At 47.1% G+C, this 25,090-nt stretch overlaps 1 protein-coding gene across 3 annotated transcripts in view; it reads left to right on the forward strand.

Annotated features, from left to right (window-relative positions):
* The window catches only part of GEN1 (GEN1 Holliday junction 5' flap endonuclease), a 73,203-nt gene that overhangs the window by 11,067 nt on the left and 37,046 nt on the right, over window positions 1-25,090 (forward strand). For 2 of the 3 annotated variants that reach the window (XM_075598413.1, XM_075598414.1), the window contains exons 2-4: window positions 9,293-9,487; window positions 12,586-12,772; window positions 23,932-24,108. In XM_075598413.1, the coding sequence (XP_075454528.1) occupies window positions 9,327-9,487; window positions 12,586-12,772; window positions 23,932-24,108 (525 nt within the window). In that variant the 5' untranslated portion in view covers window positions 9,293-9,326. Of the gene's footprint in view, window positions 1-9,292; window positions 9,488-10,829; window positions 11,238-12,585; window positions 12,773-23,931; window positions 24,109-25,090 lie in introns of those variants that run through there. The other variant, XM_075598415.1, reaches the window with a different exon arrangement.

Raw genomic sequence — 25,090 nt, forward strand, 5'->3', positions numbered from 1 at the left:
GGGGGGGGCAAACGGCAGGGAGGGGCGGGGGGGGCAAACGGCGGGGGTGGGGGCAAACGGCAGGGAGGAGCGGGGGGGGCAAACGGCAGGGAGGGGCGGGGGGGGCAAACGGCAGGGAGGGGCGGGGGGGGCAAACGGCAGGGAGGGGCGGGGGGGGCAAACGGCAGGGAGGGGCGGGGGGGGGCAAACGGCAGGGAGGGGCGGGGGGGCAAACGGCAGGGAGGGGCGGGGGGGGGGCAAAGGGTGGGGGGGCAAGGGGGAGGGGGGCGGGGGGGCAAACGGCAGGGAGGGGCGGGGGGGGCAAACGGCAGGGAGGGGCGGGGGGGCAAAGGGCAGGGGGAGGGGGGCGGGGGGGGCAAATGGCAGGGAGGGGCGGGGGGGGGGCAAATGGCAGGGAGGGGCGGGGGGGGCAAACGGCAGGGAGGGGCGGGGGGGGCAAAGGGCAGGGTGGGGGGGGCAAAGAGGGGAGGGCAGGGGGAGGGAGGGCAGGGGGCAAAGGGCTGGGGGGGCAGGTAGCAAAGGGCTGGAGGGGCAGGGGGCAAAGGGCTGGGGGGGCAGGAGGCAAAGGCCAGGGGGAGGGCGGGCAGGGGGCAAAGGTCAGGGGGAGGGAGGGCGGAGGGCAGGGGAGGGAGGGCAGGGGGCAAAGGCCAGGAGGAGGGAGGGCAGGGGGCAAAGGGCAGGGGGAGGGATGGCAATGGGAAGGGGAAGGGAGGGCAAGGGGTAGGGGGGGGCAAAGGGCAGGGGGAGTCAGGGACGTGGTAAATAACCCATTCCCCTGTGTGTACTCACCTTGTACACGGCTGCGCTCCTCTTTCTCCGGGTCACGGCCACCCTCCTCCACCTTGGGCTCCTCCGCAGCGAGGCTGACACGCTCCGGTGAGGAGGTGCTGTGCCTCTCGTGGGGAGAGGCGGAGACAGCCGGAGGAGCGCCCTCGGGGACGGGGAGCGGCCTGTGTGAGGGGAGAGCCGCAGAGAGCGTGCTGAGTGTGTGTGTGGGGGGGGGTGAGCGGGTGAGGGAGTGGCCTATGGGTGGTGAGAGCCGTGGGGAGCGCTCTCGGGGATGGTCAGTTGGGGGAGGGTCTATGTGAGGGGAGAGCTGCAGAGAGCGAGGGGGGGTGGTGTGTGTGTGTGTGTGTGTGTTTTGGGCCGTCACTCCGCCTCAGGCCAATGAGAGGTGTGCGGGGGCGGGCGGCCCAAGGGACCAATGAGATTTCCCCTAGGGACACAGGCCATGCAGACAAACATACAGTAGATTGGTAGAAAATAAAGTTGTCCTCCAGCGCGTGGTCTTATTGCTCTTTTCTTCCTTATGTAGACAAAAAGACAACAACAAAAGAACACCACACACAAGTGGTATAATAGGCGTCGACACTCAGTATCTTAATCTATAGAGAAGTAGAGAACTTGACACTTGCCTGTGTATTTGTTCCCGTAGTGCATACTCCTCTATTTTCCTTCTGCTGTTACCTTAAAAAGTGGAGAGAAGCATAGCATAATACTGTTTTTTACAAAAATAAGGGCGGTGAGATAAAAATACACTTACAAACGACCAACCACATGGATTGTGGTGGTTTCTATTGCTGCAAGTGTCCTTTAAAATTGTCCTTGCTGGAGGTGCTTTTCAGTCACTTTTTCCCAACTCCTGACTTGTCTGTCTGGGTCCACGGGGATGGGAGGCTTTCTCAGATTCGTGCACAGTCTGTTGTGACTCTCCGTGTGCAGAGCTCCCTGCTGTTTGTCAGTGTTGGTTAGCTGATCTGCAGACTCCACAGGTATGGTGGCTCCAAAAGACCAAAAAGGGGATGTCCACGTCAAACTAGTTTCGCCTGGTTTGGCTTCATCAGTGTTTGCTGTGATTGTGAACGCCCCCTAGAAAAAGAGCAAAACCCGATGACATACAGCGGCCGTGGTAAGGGCCTCCAGGGTGCCACCCTTCATGGACACCGAAGGGATCAAGTAAGTCTTAACAAGTCCCTTATTTACCCGGCTGCCTGATTAATAGGGCTGCACAATCTGCCAGGTAAATAGCCTCTACCTTTGTATTAATACCATTACTGCAAGTGAGATTAGTAAATTATAAGGCTGGGATGCGCGGTGCATCTCTTGGCACCAAAGGAGTTCATTGTGAATGTAACGGGTTTTCTGGCCTAGCCGGACCACCCAATCTCACATTGGCCCCTGTGGTCTAACCAGTCCCCATTACAGTGTAGTGTCTGGTGGTGCACCTGTCGGCAACAGGACTCCTGAGTCTCCCGCATGATGTTGTGTGGGGATTGCCAACCCAGACAGGCAGCTGAGGTAGTGTGCATGAGTCCTACCTAGATCCAGTGCAGCGCCTCCACCTTATCAGGATCCCAGCGTCCGCTTGTGGATGGTCCTGGTGAGGAACTCCTCTGTGGTGCACTCCTCTGTGTAATCACTCCACACTTACACACGAGGGTATGATTTAACAAGAACATCTTTATTGCAAGGCGGTGGGCCAGCTGCCCCTCACAGTGGGTGTACTCAGCCGCTCATGTTCACCGCACTTCCCTTTGAAAGGTGTATTTTCCCAAATTGGTGGATTCCCTATCCCTCCAGGGAGATATTCCCTGTGCCAGGTCCCTGGTCACAGTCTCATGAGCTGTCTCCTCCCAAGCCGGTACTCAGACTTGCTCCTTGCTTCATAACCTCTGCAACCACTTTCCAACACTCAGCAACAACTAACTTTTGAGCAGTGCTGTGTCTTATGTATACTCTGGGGGCAGGCACAACTCTGACATCACTAATTATGGATTCAGAGCATGTGACCACTCCCATCCATACATAGGGCACCTCACTAGGGTGTGAGGGCAAACCTCCATAATTACTGCTGGCATGCCCATAACTTACCAGGCCTTACTGTCAGCAGGAGAGATGACTGTAATCCATTTTACAGCATGGTTACATTCTCCCCCTGGTGAATCCCACCGACCCCGGCTGGGACCTAAATTTGAAGTACCTTTCTTCAGGAATTTGAAGTACCTTTCTTCAGGAAGCACTGTAAAATGAATGACACACATAATTAGTCACAACATTGACAGATTTCACAACATATTGCACCAAGCAAGCCCTGACCAGCAGCCACTAACTTACGCAACAGCCATCCTGTTCCCCCTAATAATAGTGACGAGGATCGGGTTTCTTAACTTTCTGACCCCCCATGTCCAGGACTGTCACACTGTAATCACGTGGCAAGCCCCTCTCAGGTCTATACACCACTTTATGCTTATAGACATTCCTGCCTATACTCCACACCCGCATAAGGTGCGCTATCCTCTCCTCAGCTCTGCTGCCCTTAATGGCACCCCCCTTATTTACCATATACTCTTCTATGGTCTCTCATAACCATCTGTCCCTATTGTCCTCGATCTCCTGCATGAGGCGTTCCGGAACGTAGGGATATTCCAAGCCATGGGAATACTTGTACTTGGCGGTAATAGCCCTCTCACCCCGGCTGCACCGAGTCAAATTAGCATTCCCTGCCTTCCCTGGCAACACCCATGACAGGGGCTCGTCTGGGTCCACGGGGTCTGTCAGTATACTGGGACCCTTGGGCTCTATACTGCCGTGACAGATCTGAAACCACCGCTCCTGCATCTCCTTTTGCCGCTTCTCTGCGGTAAATTCTCCCTTAGCCCACCAGTAATCTACTACATCCTCCCTTTGTAGTAGGAACCGAGTGCGGTCCATCCATCCCACATAACCCTCGAATAATGGGGCCCACCACCGGTTCTCCCTAACCTTCTTGGGCTCTGATTCTAGGGAATCTCCCTCCTCTGTGTCCCCCCAAGAAGACACCCCCGATGTCCCAGTAGATCGGGACTTAGGCTACCCCACAAGCTTTGGCCTTTCCTCCAACTTCACGATAGCCATGCTAGGGCTCCAACTACTCATGGATGCCTCCCCCGAATAGCCTCCACCCACCGACCCATCATCGGACGTATAACTCGCCAGTCTCTCCCCAGTCCGTTCCTCCGAAGTTCCCTGGGACCCTCCCGACATTCCCAAACTGGATGAGGACCCTCGGGAAAAGTTGACGGGGACAGGGGCTTTATCTAGGGCATGGGTTTGGGCATATGGACGGGCAAATGGAATCCGTGGGGCTCCGACCCGCTCTCTACCCTTAGAGTGTCCAGAATCACTGCGAGGACTCTCCGCTGGCTGAGCCTCACCCTTCTCGACTCTCCTCGCAGCTTGCCAGCTCTTGGTTGTCACAGGTGATCGGGAAGCACTGCCCGATCGCTGAGGCGTTGTTGTCATCTCTCCGGTCGTTCCGCTACCTCCGCCGGAAGTGACGTCATCACCGGAACCGGAAACTCCGCCATCTTGAGATGGATCCCCATGCGGGATCTCTTCTTCCAGGACGACATCCGGAAGTTCCGCTGCCTTCTCTTGCACCGCCTGGGCCTGACACCGCCTCTCCTCCACGGATGCCGTCACCGGAGCCTGGTGAGAACAAGGGTTGCTCTTACCGCTCCGCAGGGTGGGCGTGGATCGCCGTCACCGCTGGACCCGCCGGTCCCAGGAATGGAAGGACTTCGCCTCTCGGCCTTCCGCTCCACTGGCGACACCCGACTCCTCTCACCGATACTCCCGGTAAGTGGTAGCTTCCTCCCGTTTTCTCCACAGGATACTGCCACAGGCCGGATCACTGCACTGGACGACACTCTGGGTTCTTCATGGGAGGAATCCGTTCCGACTCTGCTCGGGGTCACCGTCCGTGGCGACCGCCTTTTAGTCTCTCGGTCGGTACGCTGACCGACCGCTCCTTTCTTCTCGGGCTCGGCTTTAACAACCGGCCCCGATCCCCATTCTCCGGGATCCGCACTTTCTTTCCACAGTGCACCGGGGGACTCGGCGGACAGCCTAGCCGTATCCCCCGCGGGTTCGATAGTCATGGGCACAAATGTAGGCATAGGCCACAAGTACTGTGTACCACATTGCGGGCAGCGCGCCGCCGCGCCCACGGTACCGCCGGGTAGCCTGCATTGTAGACAGAGGCACACCACAGTCTCGGTGCCCGCCACCCGAATCACCAGTAAGCCTCCTGGTGCTGAATAGGGTTGAGTGGAGACCATTGTATTTTCTTCTGGCTTGCTGGCCATAGTCACGATAGGAGGCACTCGCAGTAACGGTCTGTTCAGCGTACTGGCTCCTCGTGACTGGCAAGCAGGGGTTGAGTTGCCAGCCACTCCCTTGACTAGCTCCACCCTCATCTGACAAAGCTGGAAACCACCCCCACTAGTAGCAATTATGGGCGGGTCCCACAGCTTAATAGGATGTCCTGCAATTGAGGCCGCACCTTTCACAGTCCGGGAGGGCGCGGCTTCAGGTTTCGTGCCAACACCCGAGCACCACTCCTTATTTGGCGCCATCCCCGGCCAAATTTTCTCAGCCTCTTTATCCACTCTTTCACAGGCAGCACCAATTACAGTGATTACATTCTGTAAGGGTGCGGCCGGCTCACCAGCTCCTCGCTCGGCAAGATCCGTTCCCACTGGGCACAATTGGAAACCACTCCCCCTGGTTGAGATTAGGGGGAGGTCCCACAGGTTGATCGGCTGGCTCAGCACTGGGGCTGAGTTAGTCACTGTCCATGAGGGCGCGGCCTCAGCTTTCGCGCCATACCCCCCATCAGGGCGGGGTCTTCCTGTTGGCGCCAATCCCGGCCAACTGTCTGCAACTTTTGCAATTGCAGAATTCTCTGCAACGAGCCCACGCGGTCTCCCAGGGAAGCGGGAGCCGCCATCTTGGTTTGCTTTTCCAATCACATTAGCTACTGAGGTAGCCTTCTGTATAGCGCTCACCGGCTGGCAAGCAGATCCTTCGTTTCCACCAGCCACAATCACAATGTCCTCAACACTGTCCTCCAGAGTAGTACCCTGCGGTCCTAGGCAGGACCAAAACGGTGCGGCTACAGCCTTAGCACCACTCCACAGCATGCTCGCGAAAGTCATTTCCGTAGCATGCTCTTCACCCGCACATACGCCATGTGCGCTCTCTCCATTAACCTCCGTCCGCCATCTTGGACCTTCCGCTCCGTGCGGATCCTCCATTCTTGCGGTCGCCATTCTTTCACTGTACTTAGGATTATTGTACATGGAGCTCCTCTCTGCGGGGCAGCTACCACACCAGTACAATAAAGATTACCTTGATGCACCACCTTGTGTACCTAATGTAGGCTGGACTCGTGTTTGCACTACCTCAGGCTAGGCTCACTCTCTCTGTGTCTGCTGTATCTCCTTCCTCCCAGTCTGTGATCCCTTCGGTAAGTGGTCTGGAATGGGCTAGAGTTCTCTGGCTCTTCCATGCAGTACTTGGGCGTCTACCTACTGTTGGCTAGCCTAGCGCAGACCCTCTCCAGGATTCCTGACCACGTTAACAGGCTATCCCTTTAGGCATCCTACCAACTAGCACTGCCTCAAGGTGACTAGGACAGCTATAGCCCCTCTCCAAACCTCCAACTCCTTTCAGGCCCCTAGGTCGTCCCTGCGAACTGACAAACTCCATCAGCCCCCTGACTACCCCTAGGTCCGTCCCAACGCAGCACAAAGTGGCAGCAGACACTCTCCCTGTTTCCAAGTGACCTAGCAAAAGCCTGTCCTGTTGACAGGTATCTCAGCAGCGTCTCCAAATGTAATGGGTTTTCTGGCCTAGCCGGACCACCCAATCTCACATTGGCCCCTGTGGTCTAACCAGTCCCCATTACAGTGTAGTGTCTGGTGGTGCACCTGTCGGCAACAGGACTCCTGAGTCTCCCGCATGATGTTGTGTGGGGATTGCCAACCCAGACAGGCAGCTGAGGTAGTGTGCATGAGTCCTACCTAGATCCAGTGCAGCGCCTCCACCTCATCAGGATCCCAGCGTCCGCTTGTGGATGGTCCTGGTGAGGAACTCCTCTGTGGTGCACTCCTCTGTGTAATCACTCCACACTTACACACGAGGGTATGATTTAACAAGAACATCTTTATTGCAAGGCGGTGGGCCAGCTGCCCCTCACAGCGGCCCCTCAGCCGCTCATGTTCACCGCACTTCCCTTTGAAAGGTGTATTTTCCCAAATTGGTGGATTCCCTATCCCTCCAGGGAGATATTCCCTGCGCCAGGTCCCTGGTCACAGTCTCATGAGCTGTCTCCTCCCAAGCCTGTACTCAGACTTGCTCCTTGCTTCATAACCTCTGCAACCACTTTCCAACACTCAGCAACAACTAACTTTTGAGCAGTGCTGTGCCTTATGTATACTCTGGGGGCAGGCACAACTCTGACATCACTAATTATGGATTCAGAGCATGTGACCACTCCCATCCATACATAGGTCACCTCACCAGGGTGTGTGGGCAAACCTCCATAATTACAGCTGGCATGCCCATAACTTACCAGGCCTTACTGTCAGCAGGAGAGATGACTGTAATCCATTTTACAGCATGGTTACATGAAATTAATATTGTGGGCTCTTTATTCAATGTTTCTATTTCAGTGTCCAAGTCCAAGAAACCAGAAAGACAAAGTGAAGCCATTAGTCTGTCAGTAAAAAAGAAGCAGTACCAGGGGACTGTAAGTTAAAATGTTGTGGTCCCCCACAGTGCCATCAGCAACATCTCCATAACTTTTTTAAGCCACGTCTATAAATGTGTGTGTGGTCACACACCTCCGCACATATATAAACAAACACAGCCACACGTGTACAAACACTTCCATGCACATAATCACTAACGTTCGATAGGCATTAACGCTTGTTAGGGGCCATTCACTTAAATGAATAACAGCACGGATGTTTCACATTTTAAATGGGCAATCTTCCAAAAATGGTCTTTAACCAGCGATAATGGCTGCCATGCTGCTGTAATTATACCCGCAGATTTAAACCCCCACACAAAATATTTACTGTGTGTGTGTGTGTGTGTGTGTGTGTGTGTGTGTGTGTGTGTGTGTGTGTGTGTGTGTGTGTGTGTGTGTGTGTGTGTGTGTGTATATATATATATATATATATATATATATATATATATACACTTTCCACGCTGGAAGCAAGCATTGAGGGATTTAGGGCACACCCACACCCACTCCGGTCACGTCCTTGGCAGCAAACTGTACGCACAGCTTCCCTGGTACTTCACTTCCGCATTGGAGTCTGGGAGCCCTGGGACAGCTGCAGGTTTAACTGCTGGTACGGTGGCCTTACAAATTGGGATTTGTCACTGTTTCCAGCGGGGAAAGTGTGAGTTTATGTCCTTTCCCCTCTGTGTTGTAGGTTCTTTAACACAGTAAAAACGTTACAATACTATACTATGTTGTTCCATTTTGTCTTCTTCGCATGAGGATTACTGCGTGTTCCTCTACCCAGCGTGTTCCTCTACGGAGGATATTGCTACAGTATGTGAGAGTATCTTGATCCTGTATTTTGACCTTAAAGCTGCAGTTCAAGCTCCCGTTTTTTTTTTTTTTTAACTTTAATAGTTTCATGTGGGCAATCTCTACTTACCTACAGAACTGCATAGCTGCCGGTCAATTTGTTCTCCCTCTATTGATCGCCAAAGTTTGGCGACATCTTTAGATCTGGGGAATGTAAATGGTTGCTATAGGAACAAACATGCTTGTTAAAATAGAAATGCTTGTTAAAATAGAATACAAGAAAATTGGTCTTTCAAAGTTGTTTTTTTTTTAAAACCGAAAATGCTAAAAGTATTATTTCTTACTACAGAACTGATTTATTAAAAAAAACCACATGCAGGATATTGCTTGAGCTGCAGCTTTAATTACTGGGTTTAATCACACTATTATTCACATATCTACATCCAGTTTGCGCTTAATACTCTGTTTTTGCATTTAAGTTAAGACCACATGGCTGACATTGTATGGTTTTCCATAAAAAAAAGAATGTAACCGTTAAATGCTTGATGGTCCTGTATTGTATAGGAAAGCAGTGATTTGCTGCCACCTAACTATGGGCATTAACGTTACTTAAGTTATCTCAAAAACTTTATAAGCAACCTCCTTGTAATTGTAAATAAATATACGAGTGCAATGAATCCTTCAACGAGGTTTGACAGCAAGGTAACCGAGAACAATAAAACAAGGGAATGCTTATTACTATCCTAACCCATGTGAACCTAAAATTGCTGATGGAAGCCTGAAATTGTCATCTCCGTGTAAGTGGTCCAGATCCACAAAAGGTGTTCAGCTGACTCCCAGTCATGTTAATTAAAGTAAAGGTGTGCTAAAGCTTAGCGCCCTTTTGTGGATCTGGGCCTAAGTGCATACTGCTTGTGTTTACAGCTGAGGTCGTACGACCTGAAAACAAGGAAACAGAATGGGAGTGCATGAGTTGTGGTCCATCCTGGAGCCAGTGAAGCAGCATGTCCCATTGCACAGTCTCCGTGGGAAAACTCTCGCAGTGGATCTGAGCATTTGGGTCTGCGAGGCACAAACGATTAAGAAGATGGTTGGTGTAGTTACCAAACCTCATCTCAGGTAACTTTGTGTTAACTTTGTGTTTTTTACTGTATGTGCTGCATGTGTAAAATGATGAGTGTATACTCCTCCTTAAAACGTAACTTCAAAATGTTAAGACACACATACTGTATATGGACACTATAAAACCTATGGAAAATTATTTGAAAACATAATAATAATAATTCCTTGAAATATTTCAACATTGTTGTGCTGTGTTGGTGGCATCAGAAGTATCAGAGGTTACAGGAAATTCCGATGATTTCCTAATCCCTCTTGTTCTTGTGACACGGGGCTGCCATATACAATACGTAGGATAGGTTTGTTCTGTATAAAGAAGGATAGATTAGAGATACACCCCCACTCAGCCCAATTCCCTCCCCAGTCCTCATGTATAGAAATATAACATCCTACCTAAAAACATAGTGTGTATAAATGTCCCGTGCCATAGTGCTGACTGGGACTTCACCCTAACAACTTTTCCTTTTGGCTGAGTGGTATGATCTAGGACAGCGGTCACCAAACACTGTCCTCAAGGACCACCAACAGGCCGGCTTTTATGGATATCCCTGTTTCAGCACAGGTGGCTCAATCATTGGCTGAGTCAAAGACTGAGCCACCTGTGCTGAAACAGGGATATCCATAAAAGCCGGCCTGTTGGTGGACCTTGAGGACTGAGTTTGGAGACCCCTGATCTAGGACTCCTGGCTGTTGGTCTCTCCCTGTCCCTTTTCCTGCATGTCAGGTCATATCCGCTTCGTCTTTAAACCAGCAGCCTTCAGGAACAGTCATGAACCCCGTCTCCTGGTAAAGGTAATATAATATACCTCTCCCTCACTTGCCCAGTTTCCTCACCCTTTTGTTATTGTTGTTGTTTTGCAATAAAAGCACGAAAGAAAAGAAGGACCCGGTGTGCATCTGCGGGGAGGGAGTTAACTGCATGACTCTACCACTTGCCACAGTGTGCATGAGTCAGAATAATAAATACTTTGAGGGGGTTTAGACAGATTGAAAAATTGAACACACTCGAAGATTCTAAAGACAACAGAATGATAATATCTTGTTAATTAAATTAGTTTTGCGTTTCTTGTTTGGTGTTCTAAAAATTTTGTCTTTCAGACTATAAAATAAAAGCTATATTTTAGTGAAGATACAATACTTCTCACATTATTAGTATTGAGTGCCTGCTAAAGAAGAATAGAAACATAAAAATATTAGTACTCGGCCTTGGTGCAGCTAAGCCTCTCCGATTCTTCATGCTCTCTCCTTTTAAACGATACTGTATAGGTCATTTTGGTTTATTATCTGCCCTTCAGTCCTACAACGTTACTATTTTGTGAACGAATAGGAAATGCAATCCCTGACGCAATAAAGATGATATAATCCGCTACTCTCCATTCCTGAAGCTGGCTACGCACTACGACGATCCGCAACTCTCCACTCCTGAACCTGGCTTGAATCTGTAATCCTGACCTGGCTTGAACGACTACTCTACATCCTAGGCGCGCCCGCGTGGCTGTGGGTCGGCATTAACCAATTCCCTACCTCAGCACCGCGGTCCCACTTCGTTTGTGGTGAGCTACGCGCTACAGTGTCCCTGTGGTGGAGGTGCCCACTGTCTCTGACTACTGCGCAATGGTGTGTTCCCTTTGTTTTTTGCAATAGGAGGATAACCATCGACGAGGAAGTTCCGTCTGGATTGCATCAAAGGACTGAACTTTTTGGGACTTGATTCCTCCATCAAGGACATTCTTATGGACAGTGGGAATTGGTATTTATACCATCTTTATTGCGCCGGGGATTGCATTTCCTTTTCGTTTACTGTTTTGTAACAAGTCCCCTGAGAGAACTTGTATATGAGGTTCCCCTTGGCAGCCATTCCCATTTGAATTAACCACAATAATTCCTTCTGATACATTTATATATTTTCACATTTGAGTAATTGTTTGTGCACTGGGCACTGTTTTACCTTGTTGTATGTTTTAGTTAGTGGTTCTGTTATTAGTTACTATTTTGTGGACACGCTTCACATAGATCTTTTCCTGCACTTGCACGCTCAAGTGAATTGATGGAAACATTGAGACGAGCATAAAACGACGCACCTGCTTTTTATTTGACAGATTCAGTCTTGCTTAAGGCTGACAAGGACATTTAGGAAATACTACATCGTTATAATTAATTCTGTATGTTTTAATGCCATTGTCCTGGCATTTCTATTTCACCCGCGGATATGTTCATTTTCTGCTTAAAAGGTGAAAAAAATCCAGGTTTTAGTGGGTTTAACTTCTAACACTGTTAAACTTCTTGACACTTTCATAGCCTAATCTACAACAGCCATTCTTATGCCAAATCTTGTGTAATTAGAAACTAACAACCTGCTTACGTTATGAAAATCGTTAGGATTGCAGGAGAAATGGTGGATGTTTTTCACTCTGACCTTTCAGGTCCCAAGTACAAAGACATAGGGGGCATAAGCACAAGTATAACTTGTACAGCAGGCCAAATACAGCTACGGATGTAAACAACAGGGTGGTGAACCACCGTTAAAGCAGCGGGACATGTAGGTTTGAAGCAGTGGAGTCTCCGGAGCTGAACAGTGTTAATTTCAGCTCTGGGGACCCCATGCATCCCGAAATAGACCTCGGAAAGGGGGTGCGAGTGTCTCTGCTGGGTATAAAATGTCCCGCGTCACGTGGGCCAATAGGAAGCCGCCAGGATGATGTCACTGCTTCCTATTGGCCCACAGGACATTTAATCTGCCATTATGTTATCCCTAACTAGCGCATCCGGAGCTGCTACTGGCACCCCCATCCGAGGTAAGTATCTCGGGAAGCAGGTGGTCCCCGGAGCTGAAATTAACATGGTTCAGCTTTGTGTGTGTGTGTGTGTGTGTGTGTTATGGTGAGTGAAAAAGGCAACAAAAAACCTGTGTGTGTGTGTCACCAGGATTGCTGCTTTATGACCTGCAATCTCATTCATTTATGTTATGCTCACAATTCGGTGAAACTGTGTTTGGATTGATATTCTACCCACACCAATGTACGCATATATTTTTTTTTTTAACATTTTTATTTTTCTTTGAAGGCTAATATCTTATCTCTTTTAATTTCTGTTGAAAGAAACCTCTTTTTCCGTGTGTCATCGTTAAGTTTAATGGGAGTGAAGCTGGTCTTTGTGTCTGAAGGAGAGGCCCCAAGGATTAAAGCGGACACCATGAGCAAAAGGAATGAGATGAGGTATGGGCCCTCCAGCAAACCAGGCCCTGCAAGAACCGGGAGGTCCTATTTCAAGTCTGTTTTGAAGGAGGTAAGTGATCTCAGAACAACCTGCAAAGTAAAGCCTGTGGTGGAAGAGAAAAACAATTAACCATATGTCCGTTCTGCCCGTAAGGTTTAGGTATACTGTATGTTAGTCAACAGGTTGGATCTACTCTTAAATACATCTGAAATAAATAGATCTTTCATTAGCCAGCTAGTATTTGAACTTTCAATGCAAAGTTATGTTATTCAAATCCCCCAAATCCATCACATTCCCACTGACATATCGTCTCCCTGCTCAGTGTCTCAGTGGCTTCTGCCCCCTTTCAGCACCTCTACGTCTCAGACCTTTTTCACAGATGTGATAGGGCAAGTGGCAGAGATTGGCCTGTGCCTCTCTGTTACAGGCATAAATATTCCTTCTTCCTTTCTTGCTTCACTGTGTGTCCCTCTTGTAATGTCTAGCCTTAAACAGTACAAGCAAGAGAATGACTGAAGTAAACAAGAGGACACATGGAAGCCATCTTGTAAAGAGAGTGACAACTTGTTGCAGTTGGACACAGCTCCATGCTGCTCTTGAGACAAATCACTAAATACTCTGTTATGTAAAATACATAAGTTTGTTTCATACTTTCTTGTGTCTAGCAAGTGTGCTTGGAAGAAAGCAATGGAGTGTTTCAATATAACTGAGAAGATAACATCTCTCTGCCGGCAGCGCCACGCCTCCTCTCTGCCGCTAGCGCCACGCCTCCTCTCTGCCGCCAGCACCACGCCTCCCCTCTGCCACCAGCGCCACGCCTCCCCTCTGCCACCAGCGCCACACCTCCTCTCTGCCACCATCGCCACACCGGAGCCTCCTTTGCTCTTTACTAAGACATCACACACATTGAGCAGAAATAGACCTTCAACGCCATATTAGAGTCATATTAGAGTCCAGAGTGTAGGTAGGTCTGGTGTGATAGCTGTCACTAGCTCACACTAGCAATCCCTACGCGTTTCTTCACACTTAGGTGATTTCATCAGGGGATATATATATATCTATATATTGTGACGTCTCAGTCTCAGTCCCACTGTTGGATCTTTTGTCCAGATCAAAGGCAGGAAACACTGTACTTTCTAAGCAGGGGTTTATTTACAGGGTACAAAGCAGGTACAGGGTTAGCTCATAACACAAAACAGAAACAAAAGACCTAACTCCTTCCAGGATTACTGACTAATACTGCTTAGTCCCTAACTAATCGTGGGAGAACTAAACTATTTCCCCACTTTACACAGTGTACCTGCAGCAGGTCTCCTTTCAGTCTCTCACAGGGCTGTCTGTGTGTCTTCAGATCAGTCTAGCAGCAGCGTCTCTCACCCTCTCTGTATAACTCTCAACAGTGTGTGTCTGGCAGCATGGGGGGGGGGGGAATCTCTGTATCACTTCCTGACTGTACAGGCTAGGCTAATTAGCTCATTAACTCTCAGCTGAACAGACCTTTCCAAGAGGATTAACTCTATGGGAGCTGTATAGTCCCACAACTGGCCCATTCTAACCCTTAGAGGGCAGTGACGGCATCACAATATATACATGTATATATATAATTATTATTATTTATTTTTTATAAAAAATGTACCTGCTACGTGGGTCCAATAAAGACCCCACCTTCTTTCCTCTCTATTCACAAGGACCGGTAACCTCTGTTCATGGCACTGGAAGACGACGCGTGCATAGAAGGACCACATTGACCACATTGATGTAGAGCTGTGCAAGGCATTGTGCGGCTTTGGAAAGTAGAGTGGTGATTGACAGCTGTGCCAGCAATGCGGTCCTCTCTCTAGGGTTGGTCAAGCCCTGCCATAAAATAATGGTTGCGCGGCATGTCCTTTTGAACAATATCTACTGCATTCTGATCAGTGAATTTATACAATTGTAACAATAATGCACCTCTTGATTGATGTTTGTTAGCTGGGAACAGACAGATATAGATCCTTTCAAGAACATGGCGCTCTGCTAAGTACTGTAGTTGTTGGTGTTACGTAGAACATTGAAGCCTCTATGTCAACTTTATTAAGTGTAGTGAATACGATGTTCTGCTGATATATTTATCAGCTTGTTTTTGCTATTGCTCTCTCTACATATTTGACGTTATTTCACTTTCATGGTCTTGTATTTGCACTTGTGGGTGTCCTCTGTATTCTGACTATCACAATTTTTTTTTTCCTGTTTTTATTCATAAACTGCTATTTTCAAAGGCACCAAGAGAGTGCAATATCAATGAAAGCCTAGTGTGGCTATTTACCGAGAGATTTATGTCTTATAATAAATGTACTCAATTTTGTGGCTAAAATGCCCTTCATTTCCGCAGTAGAAAGTCAGTGATGAATTGTAACTTCTTTCTGATGTTGGTGTATGGTGGCGATGTCTTAGCTTAAGAATGAACATTACTGCATTCATGCACGAGCATGGCTGGTCTGAATGGGGGGATACTTTTTTAAGCTCAATGCTTTAAATATACTGTCTATTTTCTGTGATACATAAAAGCTTTGCAACCAGTATTAGTATGGCTTTAATTTTCCAAAGAAAAAATCATTTACTTAGCTATACCCATAGACCAACATTTTTATTGCTTGAAAAACATACAAAGTATTTCTCTACCCTCATTCTCCAAAGAAGTCATGGGTAGAACCTTCAAACATAAGCATAATTTCTCCTTGTGATGCTGCACGTCTCCGATCAGGAAGCAGACTAGCAGGGCTTAGGTAAGGATGCAAATTAACCGACCAGAGCCCAGGGACAGAGTCCTGTTAGAGTATCCGTAGTCGGTAAGCAGGCAGGAGGTCAGGGCTGGCGGCAGTGGTGCAAAATCCAGGGGACAGGCAAAAGGTTGGCAATTGGTAATCCAAAGAACAGGCAAGCCACAAGGACTGGCAAGGCACACGGAAGGCTCAGGAACTAGAGTCCAGGGTAGCCAGGAAGACAACGAAAAGTATACAGTGCTCAAGCAGGAGCTGGAAGTCACTGGCTGTTATTTAAGCTCTTGAACAGGTGCAGCCAATAACAAAGTTCAGGAAGAGGCTTGCCAGCAACCAAGATGTCCACAGCAGCCATGTAAGGGCAGGTTCCAGCCAAAGTCTGGACTGGGACCCAAAGGCTGCAGCCATGGTGAACACTGGAGAGGGCGCAAGCGTTCACTCGGCTTCTCCCCGCCGCCTGCAGCAGGAGAGATGTATCCTGCATGCAGAGGAGACGGGGAAGCGTGTCGGGGGACATGACGTCACGAAGCTGGTTCGCCCTCATTGGGCGAACTGCTCACGTGACCCGGCCGCCGCACATGAAAACAGATTTTTCTGTTTCCTCCTGCATCGCGAGCGCCGGCGCCTCTGCTCCCACGTGCGTTGGCGTGCTCTATAGACAGCCTCATAGAGGCACATCTATGTGATCGGGCAGCGCGCGCCCTCCTGCGCGTCGTTACGATCACCATGGCCGCAGCCTTACACTCCTTTCTCCTCCAAAAAGGGATAGTCGTAGTTTGCAACAGTGTTTAAAATGGCTCACGAAGGCCTAATTTAGAGTCCATAGATTTAGTAAGGTCACCCCGTGTACAGTACATAATAATAATGATTTCTATGAAGGTGTTATCTAATGTGCAGAACAATAGAAAATAAATATAACTGGCTTGGAAGACCTGGTAAAGATTTAAGATAACATCTTCTAGACCAGTACACCCAACTTGATATATTAGAAGCTAGGTGCAAGTTCAAGCCCAATGTGGCAATACAACTAAACTAAATAAATCCAGCCTGTGATTCCAGAATGTATTATTTGTGTTAATTATACTTTTTGGAACTTACAATACCTGACCTTGGTTGGCAGGCGTTTTATATTTTGGCCGAAATATGAAATAAATATTCCCTCTTTTGAACTAAGTAGGAGATAAGGGGGAATTGTAGGCTCCATGCAGCATGTTAGACCATTTGTAACTAAGAAACGTGGTTGGGGGAGGGGGTCCCCTCTTGGGTGATTTCTTTTGTAAGAGGTATAGATTTGGGAGCTGGTAGTGAGGGGAAAATAGCAGTAAGGTGCCCAGCTGCCTACCCAAAGCTATAGCTCTGAGGGATAGGGGGCATTCTGGGAGTTAAGGCAGCAAGATGGAAGAGTGAGGTTGATGTCATTTTAAACCTAGGAACCAAGACCTTGGCTAGGGATGACGTTGGGGTCGTGCAGGAAGAATATAGGAAGTTAGGGGCAGCTCTTTGGTACTGTACCTGTACATGTGTAGCAAGACTTACTGTCCTCGGTGCCACTGCGACGCGAGGTCACACGGCACTGGAGGATAAACGCTCCCCATCCAGAAGGATTGAAAACCCCCAACCCCCCCACAGCTCCATCGTGGCAGACAGTCCCCGGTGCTGCAGACTTTTGCTTGTTCGTCTACAGTGCCGAAGTGGTGGGGAAAGCAGGACTCTTCACACCAGAGACTTTCATGCGGGGTTGAGGAAGTGGTGTAAAGAGGAGAGATTTAGATGTATTGAATATGGATATTCAACCCAGGGCTAGAGACTCTCCACAGCCCCCAAGCCCTCAATGCCGAAGGTCTTGCAAGACCCCCTATCTCTCACATCCCCATCTCTCTCTCCCTCTCTCTCCAATTTCCATCGTCAGCCAGTCGCGCCCCCCGCAGCCGCCAGGTCTTGGGCGTCCCGACTCTTCCTTTGCCCTCCCTCCCCCCCAAGATACTCAATGCGCAGTTCAGGTGTTTTCTTATAAAATATTTAAACTGGCTGACACTTACAGTACATCGGAAGGAGCTGCTGGTAGCAGTCCTAGCTGGGTACATAAAAATATCTGTTTTAAAGGTCCCGCGTCCCTATTGGCCTGTGTGACAAAGAACCCTTTAAACGGCACCACGGGACCTTTTAAACTGGCAGCACCTTCAGATGTAAATATCTCTGGTAGCAGGGGTCCCCGGAGCTGAAATTAATGAGGTTCAGCTCCTGAGACCCTAAGCTTCAAACCTAAGGGAATTTTTTTTCTTCTTCAGCGTCCTCTATGGCAGCAATAACAGCTGGGATAGAACTCCTCCTAGCTGGGGTAGGACAAGAGTTCTGATGCAGGTATAAAGGAGGTGTGGCCTGTTCCCTGGTCAGTTATTCTTGTGATACCTAAGCTGGGGGAAGAATGTATATCTCCTCCCCTAATTTATTTTTGGAAATGGCATTGTGGATTAGGCTTTCTCTCAAACTGGCCACTCTTAAACTGTCCACGAGGGAAGGACCACCTTCACTGCCAGGGTCCCATTCATGGCGCCCTTTGACTGTGCTGAAGAATTGGCAGCCAAGTACAGGGCTGCTCCATTGGTTGTCTGAGACGCAGGTTTCCCCTCCCGTAGCCTCCACCACAAAACCATAGTTTGGGACATCATGACAGTTCTATGGACATTCCCTCTCATATATATGTGCTTCCTACTATTCTGTTACTTCAGATGTTGATAGGCCAAATCCTTAGAGAAAAGGCGAATGCTATACTAATATTGCCACTTTGGGGTCCAGACGGGTATGGTTTTCAGACCTTACGAACCTTTCCATGGAGGCTTCCCCCACTTCCTGCCCTGCTGACGCAATGTCAGTTTCTCCACCCCAATCCTGGTTTACTTCAGTTAACAGCGTGGAGGTTGAGGGGAGATCTTTCAGAGCAATGGGTTTTTCAGACCAGATGATTGATACCTTACTGAACTCCAGGAAACATGTCACCTCCTCTCTATATTACAGAATGTGGAAGATATTTTTTAAGTGGTGTCACAATCAGGAGATTTCTTCGCTCCAGGCAACAACTCCCACAGATTTTACAGTTTCTACTATGGTTTCAAAAAGAGCTCAAACCTGTTTCACTGAAGGAACAGTACAAGTATCCACATTGAGCGTCCCTCTTATTAGGCAAATTGCTCTCGATCCTATGGTCGCCAGATTCATGAGGCCAACCATCCCATTCAAACCACGGACAAAGGCTCCCACACCCTCATGGGATCTGAATTTAGTTTTGGAAGCTTTCACTTCAGCGGCGTTTAAACCTTTGAGTGACCTATCCATTAAACCACTCACCATCTAGACTGTATTTCTCACCGTATTTCCAAATTCCAGTGAACAGTTCCTCACTTCCGTGCTAAGGGGGTATCCTGGTTTGCCATGAATCAGGATATCTTTTTGCCCCCACCCTTCTAATGAAAAGGAGAGAATATTACATAATCTGGATGTAGTTAGAGTGCCTATATCCAGAAGACAGCTGAGTGTTAGAAAATCTTAAAGCTGTTTGTTCTTTCCAAGGTTCCAGAAAGGACAAGCGGCATCAGCCACATCTATTTCAAGATAGATCACAAGAGCCTCGAGCGAAGCTTATGCTTCTTTAGGGAAAGTACCATCACAGTCGATTAGGGCTCATTCAGCGAAGGCTATGGCAACTTCTTGAGCGGAGAAAGCACAGGCCTCCACACAAGACATCTGCATGGCTGCAACATGGTACTCATTGCATGCCTTCTCTAGGCATTATAGTTAGATCTCCAGGCCTCGGCTGATTTGGGAGGAAGGTTTTACAAGCCGTAATTCCGTCAGCTACTAAGAATGTACCTACCCAATCTACTTAACTGCTTTGGGACATCTCAGTGGTTATGGCTGCCATAGAGGACACTTAAGAAAGTAGAAAATGTACCTACCGATATTTCAGTTTCTTCAAGTCCTCTATGGCATCCTACTTCCCTCCTTTTTGTTTTTCTTTTGTTACCTGTCTATTTTGGTTAATTTGTGCTTCTTTTTGGAAGCTTGGATAACTGATTAGGAAACAGGCCTCACCTCCTTTATGCCTACATCAGAACTCTTAACAGAAAAAGACAGTGTAAACAGCGCTAACAATAAATAATTACTATTAAAATAATCACTGGCAGCCAGGTAAAAACTGACAGTACAGTCAGTGAAAGAACACAAGAAAAAAAGAAAATACCGGCGCCACAAACCAATATAAAAAGTCCAAACCATGTGGTGTAAAGTCCAAATGAATCCTAATAAGGCTGGTGAATGAAGGATCTCATGTCCATGGAGTGCAATACATGAAATAAAAAAAGAGAAACAAATTATGGTGCAGTATGCCAACAATGACAGCTAAAAACAGACAAACAAACTACACAAGACAAACAAACAAAGACACTTTAGCAAGGCTCAGTAAAAGTCAAAGCTAATTTATTACTGGCTATTAAAGTGGATAAAATCACGCCTCCGGAGGGGTAAAATTTAAACCCTACTCACAGAAAGCTGGATAAAGCAGGCAAACAGACAGCAATCGTGCTGGAGGATATCCAAGATGGCGGCCGGAGTGTCCTCTCCGGCGTCCCCACGTGACAGGGGTGGAAGGTGAGTCTCACGAATCGCGGGATTACCGGGCGGATATGACGTCACGCCACCCGACAGTCCCCAGCGCTGACTTTCTCCTTCACTTGGCTCCCACAGCTCCAACACGGCTCCACTCTCTGTACTGTCAACTGCTTCCACAAACCAGTCTGAAGCTCTAATACACTCAAATCTTCCCGACGCATTTCGTGCGCATGCGCGCACTTCTTCAAGGGATATCCTTTCTTACATCAGAACTCTTGCCTACCCCAGCTAGGAGGAGGAGTTATACATCCCCGCTGTTATGGCTGCCATAGAACACTTGAAATAAATGAAATATCGGTAGGTACTTTTTTTTATTTTTAAGGCAAAGGTCCTATGAATAGAAAAAAGATGAATAACGGAAGCAGAATGTGGTGTACAGGAGGGATTAAGAGCGGTAACCACAGTCATTGGGCTATGTGTACAAATGCTCATAGTTTGGGAAATAAAATACCAGAACTAACTGCAATAATGATGGGATTATTTGAATATTGTAGCTATTACTGGGTTATGTGGGTACAGTGAAAATCAGCACCAAAGCAGCTGTGCCAGCTTATACTCTATACAATAAAGGACAGGGTAGGGAGTTGGAGCTGCATTTCTGTGAAAAGCAACATAAAAGCTACAGTACTTTAGTACACGGTATTGGGGAAAATGGGGAAAAGACAAATAATTGGACATGGTGTTAATAGAGGACATCACTAAAATAACAATTAAAGGAGATGAAAGGATTTATGGCAGACTTCAAGCTGCCAGATGTGGACTGGCATCTCTCTTACATCTGTAGCCACAAGCTTGGACTACCTGGATTTCTTGCAAGGGGCATCAGCCAAGCAATGGATGAAAGAGCTCACTAACAATGAAGCAATAATAGATTAATTACAGCTGCAGTGCACATTATGTTAAACACAATTGATTTATCGCAATATTGGCATGAGAAATCATGCCAGCACTGCACAATGCGTTTGAAAGCATTTTTGTTCTTTAAAAAACAAAAACTCCCGCTATAGTTGAGCAGTTTGCGCAAATTACGGTGTGACTACCGTTTATGTGGTTACGTGTACACTTACACAATGCTTACTCCTTATGCTATTTTTTCTCCAAGGAGACTACATAAGCAGTCGTGGCTACACAAGAGTTCCTCTTCCCGGACTGTAGTTACGCAACAAATTGCCTAAATTGCCAAAATAATAAAAATTAAAAAAAATGCTTTTTCCTTTAATCGTGCTGATCCAGTGCTGATCCAGTGTTGGAAGTGGACAGGTCAATAGGCCAGAGAGGGATACATCCAAGGCGAATTAAAGAGCATAGTGGACACACTGTCCCCGCTATTTACAGAACTATTTAACCAGTCACTATTAACAGGAGCAGTTCCAGATGACTGGAGAAGCGCAAACCGCCCACTTCAGAAAAGAAAGAGTAACGTAGGTGGATAACAGCAAGGTGCGAGAGAGGAGGGGAAACAGTCCCCAATAACAGCCAATAACGTCAACTGCAATGCCCCTTGCACAACAGATACTGAAAACCCTGGAAAGATTTGAAGCCAGGGGACTTGAATCATTTCTATGTTCGTTGTAATAGTGCTGCTGTCACATTCTAGCTCTCTGCATTTAGTTGGTCCTGGGTCACGATCCTTTCTATTCTTGTTCTTTTGACCAGGCGGCTATTTTGCCAAAATTGGAATTATTACATTATGATTCTAGGTTATTCTTCAAAATTTCCACATAAAGGAAACACATTCAGAATAGCCGAGGCGGAGGAGGTTTGTGCAACTTCATTGGGGCACAATAAATAAATAACCCATAGGTTCTTTTTCTTGACTGACAAGACAGTCAGAGCAGTAAAGATTATTAGTGAGAAGTAGTGGCTCAGTAAGTAAAGACACTGACTGGCACTCCCTGGTTCAATTCCCAGTGTCAGCTCCTTGTGACCTTGGGCAAGTCACTTCATCTCCCTGTGCCTCAGGCACCAAAAACATAGGTTATAAACTCCACGGGGCAGGGACCTGTGCCTTAAAAATGTCTCTGTAAAGCACTACGTAAAACTAGCAGCGCTATACAAGAACATGCTATTATTATTATAATTATTCATTGCAGCTGCTCAGATTTGGGAATCTGAGGGAGTGAATTATTATCACTGAAAGTAATTTACAACAATTGCTTTTCCTTTTGTCTTTACATTACTGTAAGTCCATTGGAAACAACACACAGAAGGCAGGTAGATTTTGACATTGACCAAGAGGGAATGCACCTTCTGTATGACAGATAAAACAGTGTTTCTTGCAAATGTGCATGTAACAGTACTGGTTAGACTATAAACTCAGCATAATTGCAGACAAAATGGCAGTTTTCCTCTGTCTCTGCCTCTGTGTAACTTAATTCATTAAAAAAAATGTGTTGGGTCAAGATAGAGGATTTAATTTGCTCCCCATGCAGAATAAAAAATCTTCTCTGGCTCAACAAAAAGTCTAGACCACCCGAGAGTTTCAAGAACCCGGTGATATCCTTTGCCTGTAATATCTGGGACTCCCTCAAATCCAAGTTTCAATTAACCGGTACCCCTTCCCTCATGCAACCCCTATTCTCGGACCCCTCTCTTCCTTTTTACACAGAAAACCCGCTCTCCCATACCTGGGTTCAAAAAGGTCTCACGAGAGTCAAAGATATTCTCGTTCAAGGGAAAGTCCCCCCATTCGCCTCTCTGCAAATGAATTATGATATCCCCTCTTCCGATTTTTTCAGATTTCTCCAGGTTAGACATTATATCCAATCAGCCTATAAACCGAGCCAACCCCATGCTTTAACTCTGTTTGAGGATTGGTGTTTACACCAGCCCCACACAAAGGGTATCATCTCCAGAATTTATCAAAGCCTATCCTCTATCAAGAGCAATCAAACCCCCGATAAATATATGGTATCCTGGGAAAAGGATCTTAACGTTTGTATAGATCTTGATACCTGGAAAGACATCTGGGAAGCTGCCTCCAAAAATTCATCGTGCGTTGTAATAAAAGAGAATATTTACAAGTTAATATACAGATGGTACATGACTCCTGCCAGACTGCACTCTTTTCTCCCAGGGGTCTCCCCACTATGCTGGCGTGGTTGTGGCGAAGTGGGGAATATTCTGCATATATTCTGGTCATGTCCCAAAATCCAACAAACATGGACGGAAGTGTTCACCTTAATACACAAGATCCTACAAATTACTGTCCCACATGACCCAGTATATATATTGTTAGACAAGCCAATAGCCAATATTCCCCGAAAAAAATCTAGAGTACTAGCCCAAATGTTAAATGCTACACGGTGTACAATTGCCAAAAATTGGAAACAACCTGCCCCCCCATCCTTAAACCAAATAAACAATCAAATCTGGCATATAGTTTATATGGAAAAACTCTCAGCCTATCTGAACGGTTCTACCTCGCGATTTTCTGAGATTTGGGCCCCCTGGTTTCGCCATGCAGGTATATCCCCATATATAGATTAGAATATTCGGAACATGTTGTAACTAAAATGTTGTGTACAATGCTATATTTTTATAAATGCTTCCCCTCCCCACCTTCCCACCTCCCCTTTTTTTATTTGTTATATGTTTTGTTAATTCTTATTTTGTATGAAAAAATGCTCAATAAAAATTCAAGTTAAAAAAAAAAAAAAAGTGTGTTCCCTTAATTTGTGTTTTGGTACGATCTGTGCTGTATTGACTTGCAGTGTCCAGATATTGGATGTTTAGTGTTGGATAACATTCTTGCGTACGATAGTTGTGCTTACGGAACATTCTCTCTGTGTCTGTTTCTTTGTGCAGTGTCTTCAGCTGCTGGACTGTTTGGGAATCCCATGGGTTCAGGCTGCTGGAGAAGCCGAAGCAATGTGTGCTTACCTAAATGCTAATGGTTATGTGGATGGTTGCATCACCAATGATGGAGACGTCTTTCTATATGGAGCCCGTACGGTTTATAGGAATTTTACCATGAATGTGAAGGTACGTTGTATTCTTCCTTATTCTAAAACTGCAAAGGGATCTTAGATCTATCAGATAATAGAACTTCTTCTGTTCACCATTGTTTCATATGTGGAATGTCTCATCTGTGAGGATCGAAACATTGATGGTGTGAATCAGTAGGCATTATTAATCACATATTAATCTTGGAAGCACATATACACTATGAAACAACACTGGTCTCCATACACGCATGAACCCTGTAACATTGGACTTTCATAATTGTAGAGGCTAAAGTGAGGGAAACTAGAGTGACACCATACTTGCCAACTGACTGCACGCCACTAGTGTGATAGAAAAACAGTCCAGCTTTTCTTTAGATCTCACTCTACTATACCAGATAGAATACCAGTACTGGTTCATTATCACAGAAAGGAGTTAGTTGGCAACTGTGAGATATTTTGGACACTTATGCTGAACAAGATAGTGTAGCTATATTGCTTAAAAAATTATATGTGTGTGTGTGTGTGTGTGTGTGTGTGTGTGTGTGTGTGTGTCTGTGTGTATCAAATCAATGCAACTACAATGTAATGGATGTGCACAACACCAGAAATATATGAGGAAAACAAAATACAAAAGGCGCAAATCAGAGACAAGTGAATACATACATAACAGCTGTGGGATAAAAACGCTGAATGTCCTTATAAGAATTCCTGGACATGGTAAGAACTCTGAAGCAGGTAAACCGGTTCCACTCCAGTTTGGCGTGTAAAAGATTGGAGTGGAACCGGTTTACCTGCTTCACGACTTTTTGGGGGTCACGTGGTATAAGGGGACGACTTGGCGAAGGAACCGAGGCATGGAGAAGCCAAAATCTATCGGCGTAGTGGACAAGCAGTGTGGTCCAATCTGCGTGAAGGTTTCCCCCACCACAGTGAACCAGGAGCAGTGTCCAACAGAGGTCTTACCTCGTCCAGGAATTCTTATAAGGACATTCAGCGTTTTTATCCCACAGGTGTTGTGT

This window comes from Ascaphus truei, chromosome 4 (genome assembly GCF_040206685.1).
Source record: "Ascaphus truei isolate aAscTru1 chromosome 4, aAscTru1.hap1, whole genome shotgun sequence".
NCBI lineage: Eukaryota > Metazoa > Chordata > Amphibia > Anura > Ascaphidae > Ascaphus > Ascaphus truei.